Genomic DNA, 17,954 nt, shown 5'->3' with positions numbered 1-17,954 from the left:
TCTAATACCATCACTGTATGAAAATGCAGCAGAACTTTTCTGTGCTTTAGTTTGTTAAATACTAAAATGGACAAATGTGCTTTAGTCTTTGTTATATTCCCAATTCACCCTCCCTATTTTGCATCGTCCACCCCTCCCTCTCTTTTCCTGCCGTTTAACGGTAATGAAAGACAAACATTGTGATAATTATCACCTGGGTCTGGGAGTCTTGGGCAGAGGGCCGCCAGCACCATAATGATGTGAGAAATAATATTATCTCTCTCCCTCCTCTCGCTTGACTGCTGCTGAGTCAGACTCGCACACACACACACACACACACACACACACACACACACACAGGGCTAATAATGCCACCTGCCCAGCGCCTGTGGAACAGCACAGACCTGCCTTACCTCACCTGATATCTCCTGTTTGCTGATTCACTGATCCTTGTTTTCTCTAGGCTTTTAACAGGAGTGATACAGCATGAAGTGATACAAAATAAAGTCTGTTTCTATTAGCATTTTTGTAAATATTTTTCTAATCTATTTTATTATCATTATTATGATGAAGATGATTATTATATATTGCATATTATTATTATTATTATTATTATAACAACAGTTTCTTTAAATTGTATGACAATTGACTAAATCCTAAAATAAGTTTCATTTTCTAACTTCTACATAGGCCTATATCTTTTAATTTGGGAATGAAATATAATGTGTAATAAATACAATAAATAAAAAAATAAATAAGAATTTTCATGTAAAAAATGAAGCCTGTTTTATGACTGGGACTTGTTTGCATATTTATGTTCAATTTAAAAAAAAAAATGTATACATTTATTATTATTATTACGTATTATACACTCACCTAAAGGATTATTAGGAACACCTGTTCAATTTCTCATTAATGCAATTATCTAATCAACCAATCACATGGCAGTTGCTTCAATGCATTTAGGGGTGTGGTCCTGGTCAAGACAATCTCCTGAACTCCAAACTGAATGTCAGAATGGGAAAGAAAGGGGATTTAAGCAATTTTGAGCGTGGCATGGTTGTTGGTGCCAGACGGGCCGGTCTGAGTATTTCACAATCTGCTCAGTTACTGGGATTTTCACGCACAACCATTTCTAGGGTTTACAGAGAATGGTGTGAAAAGGGAAAAACATCCAGTATGCAGCAGTCCTGTGGGCGAAAATGCCTTGTTGATGCTAGAGGTCAGAGGAGAATGGGCCGACTGATTCAAGCTGATAGAAGAGCAACTTTGACTGAAATAACCACTCGTTACAACCGAGGTATGCAGCAAAGCATTTGTGAAGCCACAACACACACAACCTTGAGGCGGATGGGCTACAACAGCAGAAGACCCCACCGGGTACCACTCATCTCCACTACAAATAGGAAAAAGAGGCTACAATTTGCAAGAGCTCACCAAAATTGAACAGTTGAAGACTGGAAAAATGTTGCCTGGTCTGATGAGTCTCGATTTCTGTTGAGACATTCAGATGGTAGAGTCAGAATTTGGCGTAAACAGAATGAGAACATGGATCCATCATGCCTTGTTACCACTGTGCAGGCTGGTGGTGGTGGTGTAATGGTGTGGGGGATGTTTTCTTGGCACACTTTAGGCCCCTTAGTGCCAATTGGGCATCGTTTAAATGCCACGGCCTACCTGAGCATTGTTTCTGACCATGTCCATCCCTTTATGGCCACTATGTACCCATCCTCTGATGGCTACTTCCAGCAGGATAATGCACCATGTCACAAAGCTCGAATCATTTCAAATTGGTTTCTTGAACATGACAATGAGTTCACTGTACTAAAATGGCCCCCACAGTCACCAGATCTCAACCCAAAAGAGCATCTTTGGGATGTGGTGGAACAGGAGCTTCGTGCCCTGGATGTGCATCCCACAAATCTCCATCAACTGCAAGATGCTATCCTATCAATATGGGCCAACATTTCTAAAGAATGCTTTCAGCACCTTCAATGCCACGTAGAATTAAGGCAGTTCTGAAGGCGAAAGGGGGTCAAACACAGTATTAGTATGGTGTTCCTAATAATCCTTTAGGTGAGTGTATGTGACATGACTATATTAAACATTTGTTACATTTTATTACCAAAATCCTGAAATAGGCTTTGTTTTCTTTCCTTTTTTCTATAGGCTATAAAAATTTTACGAGAGAGAGTGAGAGAGAGAGAGACAGAGATATTTGGATCTTCTGGACAGTTTTAATGAGACTTTTTTTCCTCTCTTTTTTTTAAACAAAAAAATTATAGTTTGTAACCAGGGTTTTTATTGGCCTGTGCTTGCTGAAAGTCTTGTAAAGGTCAGATTCATGTTGAGTGGTAGTGACGCTTTTATTCACTGTCTGGTCCCCTCATCACACTCTCATTTGCATTAATATAGAGCCAGACATCTGATTCCTGTGACATTATCAAAACAGAACATCCTCTCCAGCGTATCACCTGCGGCGAGTCACTGGAGTGCCGAGTTCTCATAAAAATATTTCACAGCATGTTTGATGACTGTAGGCTACTTGATGCAGTGAGGTAATGTGTGTGTGACTGCTGCAGTCTGTGTGTATGGATGCTGCTTGTCTGTTTTCAAGTGTGTGTTGCATGGGCGTAGAATAGCCTACTCGTATCCCCCGGGCCCCACAAAACGTAAACTCTTTCCCCACACCTTTTTTCGGGCAAATGTGTTCACGTTGAGGTTTTCATAGGCCAATGTGAATAAATCTAGATTTAATCAAAGAGACAAGATAGTCTATGCCTGACGTCTCATTCTTATCCAAAATGATTCGATATGTGAACCTAGAGCGCTAAACACTCTCATGTAATGTCTTTTTTAATCATACTGAAAGCCAGAGGGCGCCCTCGCGCAGAAAGTCCACAAGTGAGACTCATAAAGTCAGTACACTTATGACATCCGAGGAAAGCCCTTATATGGAGAAAGGCATCAGGCCATCTCTGTAGCTGAATAAAATACGTTTTGACCTGTCTATGGTTTTGACTGATGAAACAACAAGTAGACAATAAACACACGATGGCGACATATGGTTTGTGCGTTTTTCAAGCCATCTCGAAGTATTTTCATAAAAATAAAGTAAATGAATGCAGTGCTAATTGACACCTTTTATTACAGTATAGAAACTATAAAATAGCCTACATTTACTTCTTTATTATGTGACATTTTTTGACATTGTAAAAAGTCTTGTAATGCATAAACCAATCATCAATTGTCATAAGGAAAATATAAGGAAAAAACCTGTTAGACAAAGGTCAGGAAAAAATGGTATTACACTTGACATGTCTGCCCCACTTCACTTCTGAAATGGTGTGTGTGTGTGTGTGTGTGTGTGTGTGTGTGTGTGTGTGTGTGTGTGTGTGTGTGTGTGTGTGTGTGTGTGTGTTTGAGTGGGATTTGTACAGGGTGTGTGTAGACTGTGTGTGAGGCTGATGCTGGCCTACCTGTCTGTCAGGGCTCACAGCCAGGACTAAATTTAGCAGCCCGCCTGCAAGATTACAAAAAAAACTGGAGAGGGAGAAACAGAGAGTGACTCATCCGTCCAGAAGATGGAATACATTTCTGTGCTACTTTCTGACTTTCTCTCCCTCCCTTCCTCCCTCTCTTCTTAAAAGGCATTAAATGATATTTTCCAGGGCCGCCCACTTCCTCTGCCAGGCTCACCTCCTTTTTCATCTCCAGCTAAAACACACAGTCCCGTGTTTTTTTCCTGCTCTCACGTGTGCGAGTGTGTTGCTGCCCAAAGTGGCACTAATGATAAAACATCAGTCGTGTTTTCTTTGTGTCTCTTTGTTGAAGCAGCTGTGTTCTAGCAGGTCTGGATGCTATCTGGACAACATGAATATGTGTGCGTTGTGATGTTATCTGGCAGAGACGACAACATTGGCTGAGTGCTACCTGTGCCCTATGCGTCAGTGTGTGTGTGTGTGTGTGTGAGAGAGAGAAAAAAAACCTTCATGTTTAAGTCAATAAAAGTGTTTTCTAATGTGTTTTTATGAGCATTTAAGTCAATAAAAGTGTTTTCTAATGTGTTTTTATGAGCATTTCTCCTCTGGGGAAACACTGATGCTATTGATCCCTGTCTCAAATGGGCTGGAAAGAACCGTGTCATCGATCTGAGTACAAAAAGCTCAAAATAATGCTGATCTTGAGATGAGTTATGGGGTTTGCTGGATTCAAAGGGAGTTGGGCTGATCAGCACAAAGGAGATAAGGAGCACAAACAGCTCTTATGCTGAGAGGACATCAAACAGTTTACATGCTGCTTCATGTTCAATTGCAGAGAATATGTATGTGTTTGTGTGTAAAATTTTCCCTATATACTGGAGAGTCGACCTATTGTTCACATAATGATAGTAAAATCTAAAATTATTTGGAAATCAGCCAAATGGATTAGGAAACATACTAAAAGAAAATGAAAACTGGTGTGTGATGATGTTATGTATAGGGTTAAGGGATAGAAAATATCCCAACAATGAACACAACTGTAGCCTAAATTTGTTTTGCTATTTGAAAGGATCACAATCTTTTCAAAACCACCCTTGTCATTTGGCTTGCTTATGTTCTTATTTAGAGTAACTCTTATTGCAGTTTTAGTCAGTGTGCATAGTTATTTTAATATTTAAAATCATATTCACCTCAAAATGTTTAACAGCATGGCTTTATTGTTCGACAACATAGCAAGTGCAGCTTTTTATATTCTTTTGGCGACATCTGCTGGTGGTGTTGTAGTAGTTTTAAATGTTACTGTCAATAATTTTTTCTGATAAAATCTATATAATCACGAATATTCGACATAAAACGCACTGGTTATTATTTTACAAAAAAGACCAACATTAAAAAGAAAAAAAGCCCTAGTTAAATAAAGATAACAATTAAAATAATTGGATAGGCTAACCCCCCAAAAAATTCAATTAAATTCCACTGCTCCAAAACTATAGCTTAAATATAAGTTGTTGTTTTTTAAATTTTGCATTAATTATTAAAATCATAAACAGAGATGACCTGTGTTTGGGAGTATTACAAACATTAATAGATAGATGCATGAATTAAATAAATAAAAAATGAAGTAACAAAGAAAATGGAAAAAAGCTAGAAAAGTATTCAATTAAAACAATTTAAAAAATGACAATGACTTATTACATCAAATTAGAACCTAAATAAAAATTGCAAGACTTGCCGCTCATAACACAAAATTGGTCATCTTGCGTCACAGATCACGCTTTCGGAAAGCGGCAGTGAGCGTGCGCGTTCGTGGACGTGGCAGTGACGTTACGCACACCGGAAGCGGTCAGGACTGGAAGTGAAACCCCGACCTCCCTAACATCGACAAGCCGGGAATATTGTAAAAAAAAACGACGAAATGGCACAATAACAGTGAGTAAACGATTCTAAATGATGCCAGTAATTTGTTAGCTAGTGATTTAGGTTCATTTTTTAGCTATTATGGTTTAAATTAAGACAGAAATTGTCGAGTTTTTGGTCAATTAGCGCACAGAGAACTGCGTACTGCTGGACTGAAGACGGTGTCAGTCACAGTACATGTAAACAAACATGTAAACACCTTTAAATATATAAATCGTTTTTAAAACATATAAGTAATTGTTTGTAATAGATCTTCTCGGATAACGAGTTGTCGTATTGATTTGTGCTATTCCACGTCTGCCTGTGGAGCCAGAATATTCTAGGTGGCCTATAATGCGATAACATGTGAGTTAAGTTTACCTCTCTGCTCAGCTGACTGATGGGCTGGTTATTTGTAGACATTATCTAAAGTGAGTTTCTTTATTAATATCGTAAAGAAGGGCAAGCTGAGGAGTTGGGATCAGTATTAGAAGATCTTATATCTGTCAAGTATTTCTGAATGTGGAAGTGAAAGACAACACTGTTTACCTACTGTATCTCTTTTTACTGGATTCTCAGTAACAACGTGAAGGCAATATATACCCAGAGAATGGCATTTGCTTGAAATGTTGCTTTGATCCAACTATAAATCTCTTGTAGGCTAACACTTTAAGATCTTGTTATGCTATTGCAGTTATTATTACTATATAATAATATATTTGGTTTCTTTCGATACAATATTCATGAACAAGTAAATGGAAAGTCTCTTCTATGATACAAAAACTAAATGAAAGGATAGGATCACAATCTTGTTTCGAAAGCACCCTGAGGCAATGTAATTTTTTTTTGCGGCATTTGGCTTGGTAATGTTTTTACACACACAGTTTTAATCAATGTTTATGAGAAGTTCTTTAAAAAAAAATCAATTATATTCAGCTCAAAATTATTAATTCCATGGATTCTACATATTAAATTGCAGGGGAACTGACTTCATACATCCATTAAAAATCAACTTGACACCAAGTGGTTAAAAGAAATCATTGGTTAAAAAGGTGACATTAGTTCTATGAAAAGCTTGTGCATTATATTGTTACCATTTGGTTTGTTTTGTTATCAAACCAAACGCAATATTACTCACACTCTCAAGTGTCCAAATACTTTCTAGAACACTGTAGTTTCTTCTCAGCAACAACAACCAAAGTTCAGGTGATTGATTGAATCGTTCTGTGATCCTCAGATGATGTGTGGAGTCGCTGAAGAACAGTCAGCTCAGCCAAGCTCTTAGTAACCTCTGAAGTCTGAGTTGTTTGCTTTGGCACCATAAAGACGCCAGTGGAGTTTCACAGCAGCCGGATCACTTTAGACTCACTGTCACACATACACATCCTGATTTCGTTGAGGAGAAAAGCTTCTGTGGCATTATCATGACGTGTCGGGACCGCACACTTGAGTTCCAGTCGGCTTGTAAGTCACTGCAGGGGAGACAGTTACAGGTATGACAATATAAACTACATCTACAGCTACAGTGTGGATAATGTGGTTTTCACAGATGCTTAAAGCCATGTATCCTGTTACACACCATCTTAGAGGAAAATTTACAGTATACTTTATTTGAACATTTTAAAGGGATAGTTAACCTAAAATAAAATGAACATTCTGTCATCATTTACTGAACCTTTTTACGAAACTGAAATGCTTGGCAGAATGTGAGCTGCTCTTTACCATACATGAAGGCCTGGTTTCACAGACACGCATGCTTAGAGTAAGCCAGGACTAGGCCTTAGTTAAATTAGAAAAACATTACTGGTGTGCATCTTGAGACAAAACAATGGCACTGACATATTGTCAGAGCAAGTTATTTCAGTTAAAACGGCTCAAACATGCATTTGAGTCTGGGCTAGGCTTAAGGCTCGTCTGTGAAACCGGGCACAAAAGTAAATGGTGACTTAAGCTGCAAGTTCCAAAAAGACACTATGCAAAGCAAGCCATATAAAAGCAATATAAATCACCATCCACTTTTCTTGATTTGGAAGCAGAAGCTTGGACTTTCTACCTAAGCTCTCCTTTTGTGCTTCATGAGAGTAAAACATTGTCATTGTTGTTTGGCTGTTCTTTTATATCATGTCACATTTTTTGTTATTGGCAAAAATGTATTTCCTACTTGATATGTTATTAATGTTTTCACATGTACCAAGAGTTCTTGTTCTGTCTTTTCAGAATGGGACTCACGCTAAACCTGCCATTAATGCCCTTAAACAGCGCAGTGACTTCACTCTCATGGCCAAGTAAGAGTTCAGATCCATGTTTCTCTTTGATCTTTGCCCAGTGTGTTTTCGCTTCAGAGCAACTCTGTCTTGTCCTGTTTCCTCGAATCTTTGCCTCCCTGAAATCTTGTTTTGTTTCTCTGTAACAGGAGAATTGGGAAAGACTTGAGCAACACATTTGCCAAGCTTGAAAAGCTTACAATTTGTAAGTAACATGTCAGTAACACTACATAGATTACTGTAACACCAGTATAGAAGACTGCTCTTCTTTTCTTTTTAGACTCTTGTTGGTGGTGGAAGAATGTGTATTTAATAGTTCTGATGCTTGTCCATGGTTATTTGGCATTTCCCTAGTCTAGTTCCCTGTTATAATGTAATTGACTTTGAGTTAAAATACACTGCTGTTTGAAAAGTATGGGGTTGGTAAGATTTGTAAAATGTTTTTATGCTCAACAGCAAGGCTGCATTTATCTGATAAAAATAAAATAATAATATAGTGAAATATTATTTAAAAAAATGAATTTTAATATATTTTAAAATCTATTTTATCCCTGTGATGTCAAAGCTGAATTGTCAGCATCATTACTCCAGTCTTCAGTCAGTCACACGATCCTTTCTAATATGCTCAAGAAAAATGTTCTACTATTGTCAATGTTGGAAAACAGTTGTGATGCTTAATATTTCTGTTGAAACTGATTTTTTTTCCAACATTTTTTTTGAGGATTCTTGAAATAAAAATATTTTGCACTATTGTAAATGTCTTTATGATCACCTTTGATTCATTTAATGCATCCCTGCTGAATAAGTATTCATTTCTTTATAAAGTCTTTCTGACCCCAAACTTTTGAATAGTTTGTATTTCATTTTTGATTAAGATTACTGTCTGTAATGACATTTTTCTTTGCGAACTATGTTACATTACATTGGGGTTTAAACTGATGTTGTTGTAACTGTTAGAGACTGCATCAAGTTAATTTTTATTCTCCACTAACTCCTAGTGGCCAAAAGGAAGTCTTTGTTCGACGATAAAGCAGTGGAGATTGAGGAGCTAACGTACATCATTAAACAGGTTAGTGGCGTCTTTGTTGTCCTTCTCCCTATCCATCATATGAAAACATATTGATATGAATCTCAGTACTTGTTAATTTCACTTAGTTTGCATTGATGTTGAAGTTGCCTGTAGGATTGTTGATATCTGTGTTTATCAGAATCCTTCAGCTAACTTCCATAATGTGAAAGATCAAACCTCTTGCAGTGATCTGATATGCTGTCTCTCATCAGGACATCACCAGTCTGAATAAGCAGATAGCGCAGCTGCAAGACCTTGTGCGATCCCGCAGTGGGCAAAATGGCCGCCACATCCAGACACATTCCAACACAATTGTTGTCTCCCTGCAGGTACAGTCTTATATCTGATATTCCTCCAGTGCACAGATATTTGAGACTCTCCAGGAAGTCTCCCATATCCCTTGCTGTAGACAGTAGGGGTGGACGATCTTATTTGGTTTGACATATAAAATGACTTAAACAGCCGCCACACCTTTCATTTTCCTGCCACAATATAGTATATGATTTAACAGTCTTATCTGGGAATGTTTGTGTTGCAGTCCAAGCTGGCATCAATGTCAAATGATTTCAAGTCAGTCCTGGAAGTGAGAACAGAGGTGAGTTTTCTTTTGGTTTATGACAAGTGCTGCACTTTTATAATGTCATCAATTCGGTGTCAAGCAGTTGTTATGCTTTTAAATATCAGCTCTTTAGTAAGAAAAAATACACAAAGTGCATTTACTGTGCATCATGGTCCTGTGAAACCATTTGCTGTGTAGCAAAGGTTGAGTTGTATTCCAAACAAAAACATTTGTAATGAGTGAATATTGTAATATAACTGACGTGTGTCTGTCCTGTTGTGTGTTTAGAATCTGAAGCAGCAGCGCAGCAGACGAGAGCATTTCTCCCAGGCTCCTGTCTCAGCCTCTCCTCTGCTCACCAATAACTTCAGTACGTCACCCCTTTAAAATGTCATGCTATTACAGTTTGCTGTTAACTAATATTAGTATAAATAGTCTTGAGCTGTGCAGATACACTCAAATCATTAGCAATATTTTCTACATGGTAAATTAATCATAACTTAATATTAAGTAACACACGATGATAGTATGATACAAACAATGACCAAACATTTTAAACAAATAAAAACGTCCTTATATTTGAGCTTCTCTTTTGTGCTAATTTTGTATTAACATTCCACACTTTTATTAAACTTTATTATTTGTTATATTTTATATGATCTATTATGTAATGTTAATGTTTTATATATAGTTTATAATATAACATTATTGCTGATAATATATTATTTTATTATAAGTTATTATATTGTAATGTATTATAATAATAATAATTATTATTATAGATTAATTATTAATATTATATTATTAATTTCTTGTTTGTGACTTTTATTATATATTTTTTTGCATTTATTATTTACAGGGTTCCCATGGGTCCTTGAAATCCTTGAAAGTTTGTGAATCTGAGAAAAAAAAATTCAAGGCCCTGGAAAGTTTTTGAAAATAAACATACATAGATACATGGCCTTGAAAGTGCTTGAATTTATTTTGTGCAAAACATTTTCTGGAAAAAATGCCATATTACCTCCGGTCCGCTAATGTGTTATTTCGCCAATACTTCATGGCCTATCCATACTAGCTTTCTTGATTTACGTTAGTTACGCGTTACGTTGTGTTTCCTGCATGAGGTACTTTGTGTTGTACGTTGCCATGAAGTTCACGCACGCGCAAAACTACTACAATGGTAACCCAACGTTTGTTGTTGGACACAACAAATGTGTCCCCACATTAAGTCCTTGAATTTGAGAGCATTGGACATGGAAAGTCCTTGAAAGGTCCTTGAATTTGAAGTGAACCAAGGTGTAGGAACCCTGTATTTAGAAAACAGAATTCTTCACCATGTCCCATTTGTCAAATTATTTGGTTTTGTAGACACACTTGGTGCCATTATTTAGTATTTAGTGTTTTTAATTTCTTGCCTCCTGCAGATAGCTCAGTTCTGATGCAGGATGAGTCCAGGAGTCTGGGAGGAGAGGTGGCCATCGACATGGACTCTACAGCAAACCCTCTTCAGCTGCAGCTCATCGACGAACAGGTATCTGTCTCTCAGAGGAAATGCCTCTAGAGTTAGGAAAGGATTGTAGACTATAGGCTGCTGCTTGTTGCTGAACGTTTGCATGTATGACAAATGTTGAATGTCTGATTTCATGATTTAATGTCCCTTTGTTGTGTTTGCGAAGGACTCGTATATCCAGAGCCGAGCGGACACCATGCAGAACATCGAGAGCACCATCGTGGAGTTGGGCTCCATCTTTCAGCAGCTGGCACACATGGTCAAAGAGCAGGAGGAGACGATTCAGAGGTCAGACGATCACACACAAACACATGCACACCATATGAATATGCATACTGCAAAACCACAGACTCAACAGATACATGCTGTACAAACCACAAACACTTTTCACTCTCTCGTCGTAGAAATGTGTCATGAATATATCTTTTGCTGCACAATAAAATGGCATATTAATATTTAAAATGTCCATTTATTTTTTATTGGCATTTAAGACTGATGATTGTTGTAGCACTTAAATATGCCTCTACAGGGGAAATATTATTATTATTTATTTATTTATTTTTTGTTGAAAATGTCAAACATGTCCAGGTCACTTTTCACCCCAAAATCAAAAGAAAAAAATAAGAAATTGTATTTTGCATAAAGAAAATTAAACTTGTTTTTTAGGACAATTTGAAGACATTGTTTTTAGTAAAAAATACTAATAACTATATATAAACAATAACTTGCTAATAAGTATAGTATAATATTTTATAGTGAAACAGTATTTTTATTTTTATTTTTTTACAATTGAAAATATTATTGATTTAATTGTGATGTTTTTGTCAAATGCTGCCAAAAGCCTGAGCTGTTCATGTTTCTTGTTGATCACCAGGATCGACGCCAATGTGGAGGACACCCAGCTGAATGTGGAAATGGCCCACAGCGAGATACTGAAGTACTTCCAGTCCGTCTCCTCCAATCGCTGGCTCATGATCAAGATATTCCTCGTTCTCATCATCTTCTTCATCATCTTTGTGGTCTTCTTCGCCTGAGAAGGAACAACCTTGAGTGTAAGACGGGGTGGAAACAGAGCCAAAGGTTTTGAAGGAAGGAGGAACAGGCGATGGACTTATGGGCGAATGTGCAAAAACACAAACACAAGTGGACTGGGCGGCAGGGGACTCTGACTTTTTGGGGTGGGGGGGGGGGGGGGGGGGGGGGTCTGATCTCATTGGTGGAATGATTTTGGTCAGTGACTGTCCATGTTTGACTCTCTCACTCTAGAGGGAGGAGGATGATGACGCTGACGAAGGTGGAACTGAGATTTACTGTGCATTTAGACCGAGAGGAGGGTGTTCTGATTCACTCTGTTCTCTTTAAGCTTCATCTACATTAATATTTGAGCCTTCGTTTCTCATTAATAATCACATATTAAAAGAGAAGGCTTTTCCCCAAAATGGTTTGATTCTTCAAACTGGTTTAGTTTGTTTTTCTCAGGCAGTGTTATCCGTAATCATCGATAACATTTTTACAGTAAATTGATTGACCTAATTCTCTTTATAAAATGTTCCTGATAATAATAATGCCCCCATTAATCTCTATTGATCTGTTTTTATATCAAAGTTATGCAATTATTTGCCACTTATGGGTCATTCTCACAAAGAAATATCAGGGTCATATTTTACCCCAAAAATGAAAGGAAAAAATATTTTTTAATTTTAATGTGAAGGAAAAAAATTACAGTATGATGAAAATGATTGTATATGGCATGATATATTTATTATTAATAAATGCTAATTTAATTAAATACAACAAATACTACTATGATATACACTACAAACGCACTTTGAAAATGTGCAAATGCATGTGTACATTTATAAATCATGTATATATTTTTTCAAACATAAGTCATGAAAATTTGGAGAAATTAGTTGCAAAAGAAAATCTTATTGGTCCTAAAAATGTACTTATGTTTCTTGTTTGGGTGGTGAAATATGAGCCTGGCATTTCCTGACAGTTTTCATGAGATTCTACCTTCTAGTGTTAAGGCCTTCTGATTGCCGGCCCTGTAAATACGAGGTCTGCAATATTATATACTGTTAAGAGACTTTGAGTTTTTTTTTTTTTTTGAGTTTGATTCTGCCAAATACACAAGGAGGAGTTAGAGGAAGTTACCTGGTCTTATGATTTTGCTCCAGGCGGTAATAGACAAGGTGCAAATGAAGACCAGTGTTTTTGTATAGTAGTATAGACTTTAAAAGAGGTTTTAAGGGCCCAAAGAGACTCCAGATGGTTCTAAAGCTATAAACTGCTCATTCATCGCATTCGGATGTTTCGTTCCAGGTCAGTGCTGAGACAGTTTCATGTGTTGGTTGTTCTGGAGCTGAACGTCTGGTAATGAAACCGATCGGTACTCTGATAAATGAGCGGTGGGTGCTTTTCCTTTATTTTTGAGGAGCAACCTCGGCCTGATGAAAGTATTGGCCACGGCACAAAGAACAAGATCAGCTCCTTCATGCTGTGAATAATGAAACAGGAGGAGGAGCTGCCAGAGATGATGTCTTCACTTAGAAACAGCGTTTTCCAGGTCAAACTCTCTCATTTGCTAAATCACAGACTTTCTCTCTCTCCCACACATGCCACACACTCTCAAATCAAACTCATGAACGATGTACAGTGTATTATTTAATAAGCACTTTTTATGAAGACTCCTGTTTCCAGGCTTTTTTTAGCTGATGATCTGCATCTCTTGTATGAACTGAACACTGTTGTAATGTAAGAGCAAACAGTACATATTAAAACACATCTGAGAAGTGGTGTTTCTGGCTAATGTTGCATTTGTTGCTGTGACTAACGATTTTATGGAGTAAATCTCACAAAACTTGCACAAAACCTGTCTGGGTCACACCAAAATTATAAGAAAAAAAGAAATGTGTTGCATACCAAAAATTAAGCTGACATTATTTTAATAGGGTAATTTAATTTCTTATGGTGAAATTAAAACTGAAATACTGAATACAGTATTTTTTTTATGCAGTACAATTAAGCCTGTATTGATGGATATGCTATGAAATTTAAAAAGTATTTTTCCCACATTTTCCAGCACTTTTTTTAAAGATATATATATATATATATATATAAAAGACCTGAAATATGACCTGGACATGCACTTGTCAGGCTTTTTGAATTTCAGCCTCACAAAAAAATTTTACTTCTGAAAATATGTACATTTACGCCAAATATTCACATTTATATTCACATCCAAATATTCAAAATATTTAAGAACACATTAGAAGGTAAAAAAAAAAAAGACTAGGCTATAGGCTTCTTATATATGCCTATACTGGTGTTCTTTGGTGTAATTAACAAATTAACAGTGTTTGTTTTACAATCTGATAGCACAAACTTTGGTCTTTCAAGATGTTTCCTAGAATCAGATTTGTCTTCTCTTCTCTTGTTCTCTGCCACTTTCTCTTTTCTTCCTCCTCCATCACCAGCTTAGCTTGCAGGCTGCATTTCTTTTCAAATCGCTTTCCTCTGTCTTTCTATTCATCTGGTCTTCCTGGTGTTCAGCTCTGTGTGGGCTGCTCAAGAGGGGTGATCTCTGGCATGCTGTGACTTCGTCCCTTGCGTGCGCGCAGGGCGGTTACCACCTGCTCGGCTGCCTCCTCCTCCTCATCAGACCATGTGTTCTCCTCTTGCAGGTTGTTGCGGGAACCACCGAAGCTTCCCTTGCCGTGGTTTAGGGTGCGGAACTTGGACCGGAAAGTGACAAAGGAAAGGCTCTTGCTGCGCTGTTTTTCCCAACGGTTCATCCGATTCTGGATTTCTGCATCTCCCTGAAGCTCATCCAGGCAGTTTTGTAGGACGCCCCGAAACAGTTTGGGGACCTCGGTCACATCCGGCTCAAACTCTGACACTAGTTTCCGGAACCTTTGCAACAAAATATCAACATCTGTTGAGAGGTAGGCTATACATGACTCACCATATCACTACCTGGTTATTATAGGTAACTAAAATTAAAACAATAAAAACATTTATTTTTAGCTACTTTAAATAAAATATATTACTAAAACTTAAAAGTTATTTTATTTCAGCTAGTTAAAAAGAAAACACTTCTCGGTTTCATTTAACTTGATGTACTAAAATAACGGTAACACTTTACAATAAGGTTTGATTTGTTAACATTAGTTAACTATTATTAACATGAACTAACAATGAACAATACTTCTAAAGCATTTATTAATCTTTGTCAATGATAATTGCAACATTTACTAATACATTTTTAAAATCTAAGTTTGTATTTGTTAACATTAGTTAATGCACTGTGATTGGACTAACATAAATATTTTTACTAACTAATGTTAACAAAGGTTAATACATGCTTTGAGTATGTATATATATATATATATATATATATGAAGAGTTCAGATGCAAAACCCTCTAAGTGCCATTTGAAATTTTCTTCTAGAATGATCATTTTTATCAAGCTTGTATATTTAAGTTCAGTAATTTCACTTAAATGACAATTAATAGGTAATCTTCATTGCCATTTAAGTGAAATTACTGAACTTAAATATACAAGCTTGATAAAAATATCATTCTAGAAGAAAATTTCAAATGGCACTTAGAGGCTTTTGCATCTGAACTCTTCATATATATACATATACACAAATGATACCTTATTGTAATGTGTTAAAACTGAAATCAAAATCAATAACTACAGTATATAGACATTAAAAAATGACAAACTTACTAAAATTAAGAAGGAAAATATCAAAATAAGAACTAATTCAAACTATTAATAAAGACTATACTAGTATCCCAGTAACACATGAGATACTACCTGACAGTAACTACCTGACAATGACCGGCCCGCACTGTTGAGGTGGGATCTGGGCACAAAGCTCCTGCAGTTCCAGAACCTCTCCTGGCGTGAGCTCGTAGGGGGCCCGAGGCTGAGGGCCGGCCAGCCAGCTGTAGTCTGCAGAGGAAGAGTTTCGGCGTCTGCGCACCTCCGCTGCCTTCTCCAGCCGGATCCGCTCGGTCCGTTTCACCATGGCACCCAGCTCCAGCATCAAAGTGTTGGTCACCAGCTCTTCTGGAGTGCGCTGTCCGGGAACCTTCGGCTCCAGGGAGAACACTACTGACCAGGGGAACATCTGTGAGAGCAAAAACCATTAGAGGTTTGAGTTATGAAGTTCAGGTTGTAACATTGTCTGTCTGTCTGTCTGTCACACACCCTGCCCGGACAAAAAAAGAGTCTATTTGGATTTAATTAGGCAAATGTAAAAAAAAAAAAAAGATTATTATGTTTTTAGCATGTTTCTAGATCTTGACCAAAAAGGTATGTACCTCTTGATGGAAATAAATGTTGTGATGTTATTTCCATCTAGAGGTGCATCAATTGTTGGTCAAGATCTTGTATTGACAATGCAAGAGTCCAGCACTCTGTAAAGTCTCCTCCAGCACATCCCAAAAGACTTTCAATGAATTTAAGGTCTGGACTCAGAGGAGCCAATTCATGTGTGAAAATGATTTGTATTTATTTTTGAATTGTACTTATTTATTTAAAGATATATCTGACTATTAGATCCCAGGTCCAAATTTAAGTACAAAGTAAAGTTCTGGAGCTGTAATACGTGTTTGGCTATTTACGTTTTTGTTTTTTGTTTATGTTTATTGCTTTGTGGTCCTACTCAACTTTAGTTCAATATACAGACTTTTAATTCCTCTAAATAACACTGGCAGTGGCAACACAGCACAGCTTTTCGCACCCAGATATAGTCTTTGATATAGTAATTTGGATAATTGTCTGGTTGACTATCCAATTAATAAGAAGTTTAGATATCCAAACATGTGCACAATTGTGCAAATAGAATCAGTACTGGCTACCACTCGCTTCTCGCATCAAGTCCAAGGCATTGACGCTTGCTTACAAATCTATCACAGGCTCAGCTCCCTCCAACTTTCACTCGCATCTACGAGTTTACGTCCCTACCAGAAGCCTACGATCAGTCAATGAGCGACAACTGAAAACTCATCTCTTCCCTGAGCACTTAACCTCATAAATTTTTAAAAAAAAAATCTTTCCTTTTTTCTTAATCCTCCCTTGTCTGGTTTACGCTACTCTGAGAAATGCCTGTACTTTGTATTTTGAGCACTTCTTGTGTTGTTTTTGCCTCTTCACGATGACTCGCTTTAATTTAGTCCTAATTTGTAAGTTGCTTTGGATAAAAGCGTCTGCTAAATGACTAAATGTAAATGTAAAATGTATTTGCTCTGGAGTACAGTATATTGCCTATATGGGATGCAAATTATTATTATTAATTGAAATTATGGTGAAAAATAGCACCATATACATTTAAAACCACTCAAGTTATAGAAAAAGGATATTACCTTTCAGATAATGTGAGTTTTCAAATGTTGACAATATATTCCTGATTTAATATCAAATGTCTCCAAATTGGACCCGAAGTGCAATAAATGTAGCGCCAAAATCTCAAAATCCAGGGTTTTTTGTTTCCAGTCTGAGCACTCCAGATGAGACAGCTCTCCTTTGCGATGATTTAGTCACTGTAAATGTGTATGTAATCCCATATAAATATGCGAGCTGGTATTTAGCCATCTGATTAGCGCGCTGAACACACACCTTGCATACAGTGTGACCTCCTGCTCATCCTGAGCTGCCAGCACATGTGTGCACTGAATGCATAAAAAAAAAAATTATATATATATATGCATAGATATTTATATGCATTATTACTTACTACTAATTACTAACTAATGCATATGCAAAAATTTTTTTAGCATTGCATCTATTGAATATTATAAAGGAATTTCTAAGTTACAAAATGTAATTTTTAAGTTTCAAGCAAAGTAAAGCAATGAAATTTAGCAGCTTAATGATTTGTAAAAGCTGTATAAAGTGTCCATTAGCTCTATTGTTAAGGTGGTAACATCAGTTACTCAGAGGTACTTAAGGAGTTACGTAACCCGCTTTCAATGCACACGCTGTCTTAATCATTGCGTATCTGTACCAAGCAGTCTGTGTCCGATCGGACCGAAAGATGGAGAGAGAACAGATCTGTAGGTGCTGTGAGGGTTTCCACTCTGTTCAGCACTTCGGAGATTTAATATGCATATGTGTGATCATGGATTACACTGCACTCCTACACTCTTCTCAGAAACAAGGGCCACGGCAATAAGGATA

At 37.0% G+C, this 17,954-nt stretch overlaps 2 protein-coding genes and 1 long non-coding RNA gene across 3 annotated transcripts; 2 read left to right on the top strand and 1 right to left on the bottom strand.

Moving 5' to 3' along the window:
• The first annotated feature begins 5,248 nt into the window (after positions 1–5,248).
• Positions 5,249–11,908, top strand: stx5a (syntaxin 5A). Its single transcript, XM_056250180.1, has 11 exons — positions 5,249–5,390; positions 6,595–6,850; positions 7,575–7,642; positions 7,771–7,826; positions 8,620–8,690; positions 8,903–9,019; positions 9,229–9,285; positions 9,538–9,619; positions 10,674–10,780; positions 10,926–11,047; positions 11,634–11,908. Exons 2-11 carry the CDS (start codon positions 6,782–6,784, stop codon positions 11,791–11,793), a joined length of 909 nt encoding a protein of 302 aa, XP_056106155.1. The 5' UTR covers positions 5,249–5,390; positions 6,595–6,781; the 3' UTR covers positions 11,794–11,908.
• A 66-nt stretch (positions 11,909–11,974) lies between these two features.
• Positions 11,975–13,556, top strand: LOC130084710 (uncharacterized). The gene is made up of 2 exons (XR_008807057.1): positions 11,975–13,151; positions 13,197–13,556. It is a non-coding gene; the product is annotated as an uncharacterized LOC130084710 (long non-coding RNA).
• A 441-nt stretch (positions 13,557–13,997) lies between these two features.
• Positions 13,998–17,366, bottom strand: zgc:162144 (RD3 domain-containing protein). Its single transcript, XM_056250179.1, has 3 exons — positions 17,141–17,366; positions 15,602–15,903; positions 13,998–14,674 (listed from the first exon to the last, which is right to left on the bottom strand). Exons 2-3 carry the CDS (start codon positions 15,901–15,903, stop codon positions 14,311–14,313), a joined length of 666 nt encoding a protein of 221 aa, XP_056106154.1. The 5' UTR covers positions 17,141–17,366; the 3' UTR covers positions 13,998–14,310.
• Positions 17,367–17,954: the final 588 nt, after the last annotated feature.

The sequence above is a fragment of the Rhinichthys klamathensis genome, unplaced genomic scaffold (genome assembly GCF_029890125.1).
Source record: "Rhinichthys klamathensis goyatoka isolate OS25496 unplaced genomic scaffold, OSU_Roscu_1.1 h1tg000068l_1, whole genome shotgun sequence".
NCBI classification, from domain to species: domain Eukaryota; kingdom Metazoa; phylum Chordata; class Actinopteri; order Cypriniformes; family Leuciscidae; genus Rhinichthys; species Rhinichthys klamathensis.
Note: the sequence above shows the minus strand (reverse complement) of the source record. Positions and strands in the feature narration are given on the sequence as shown.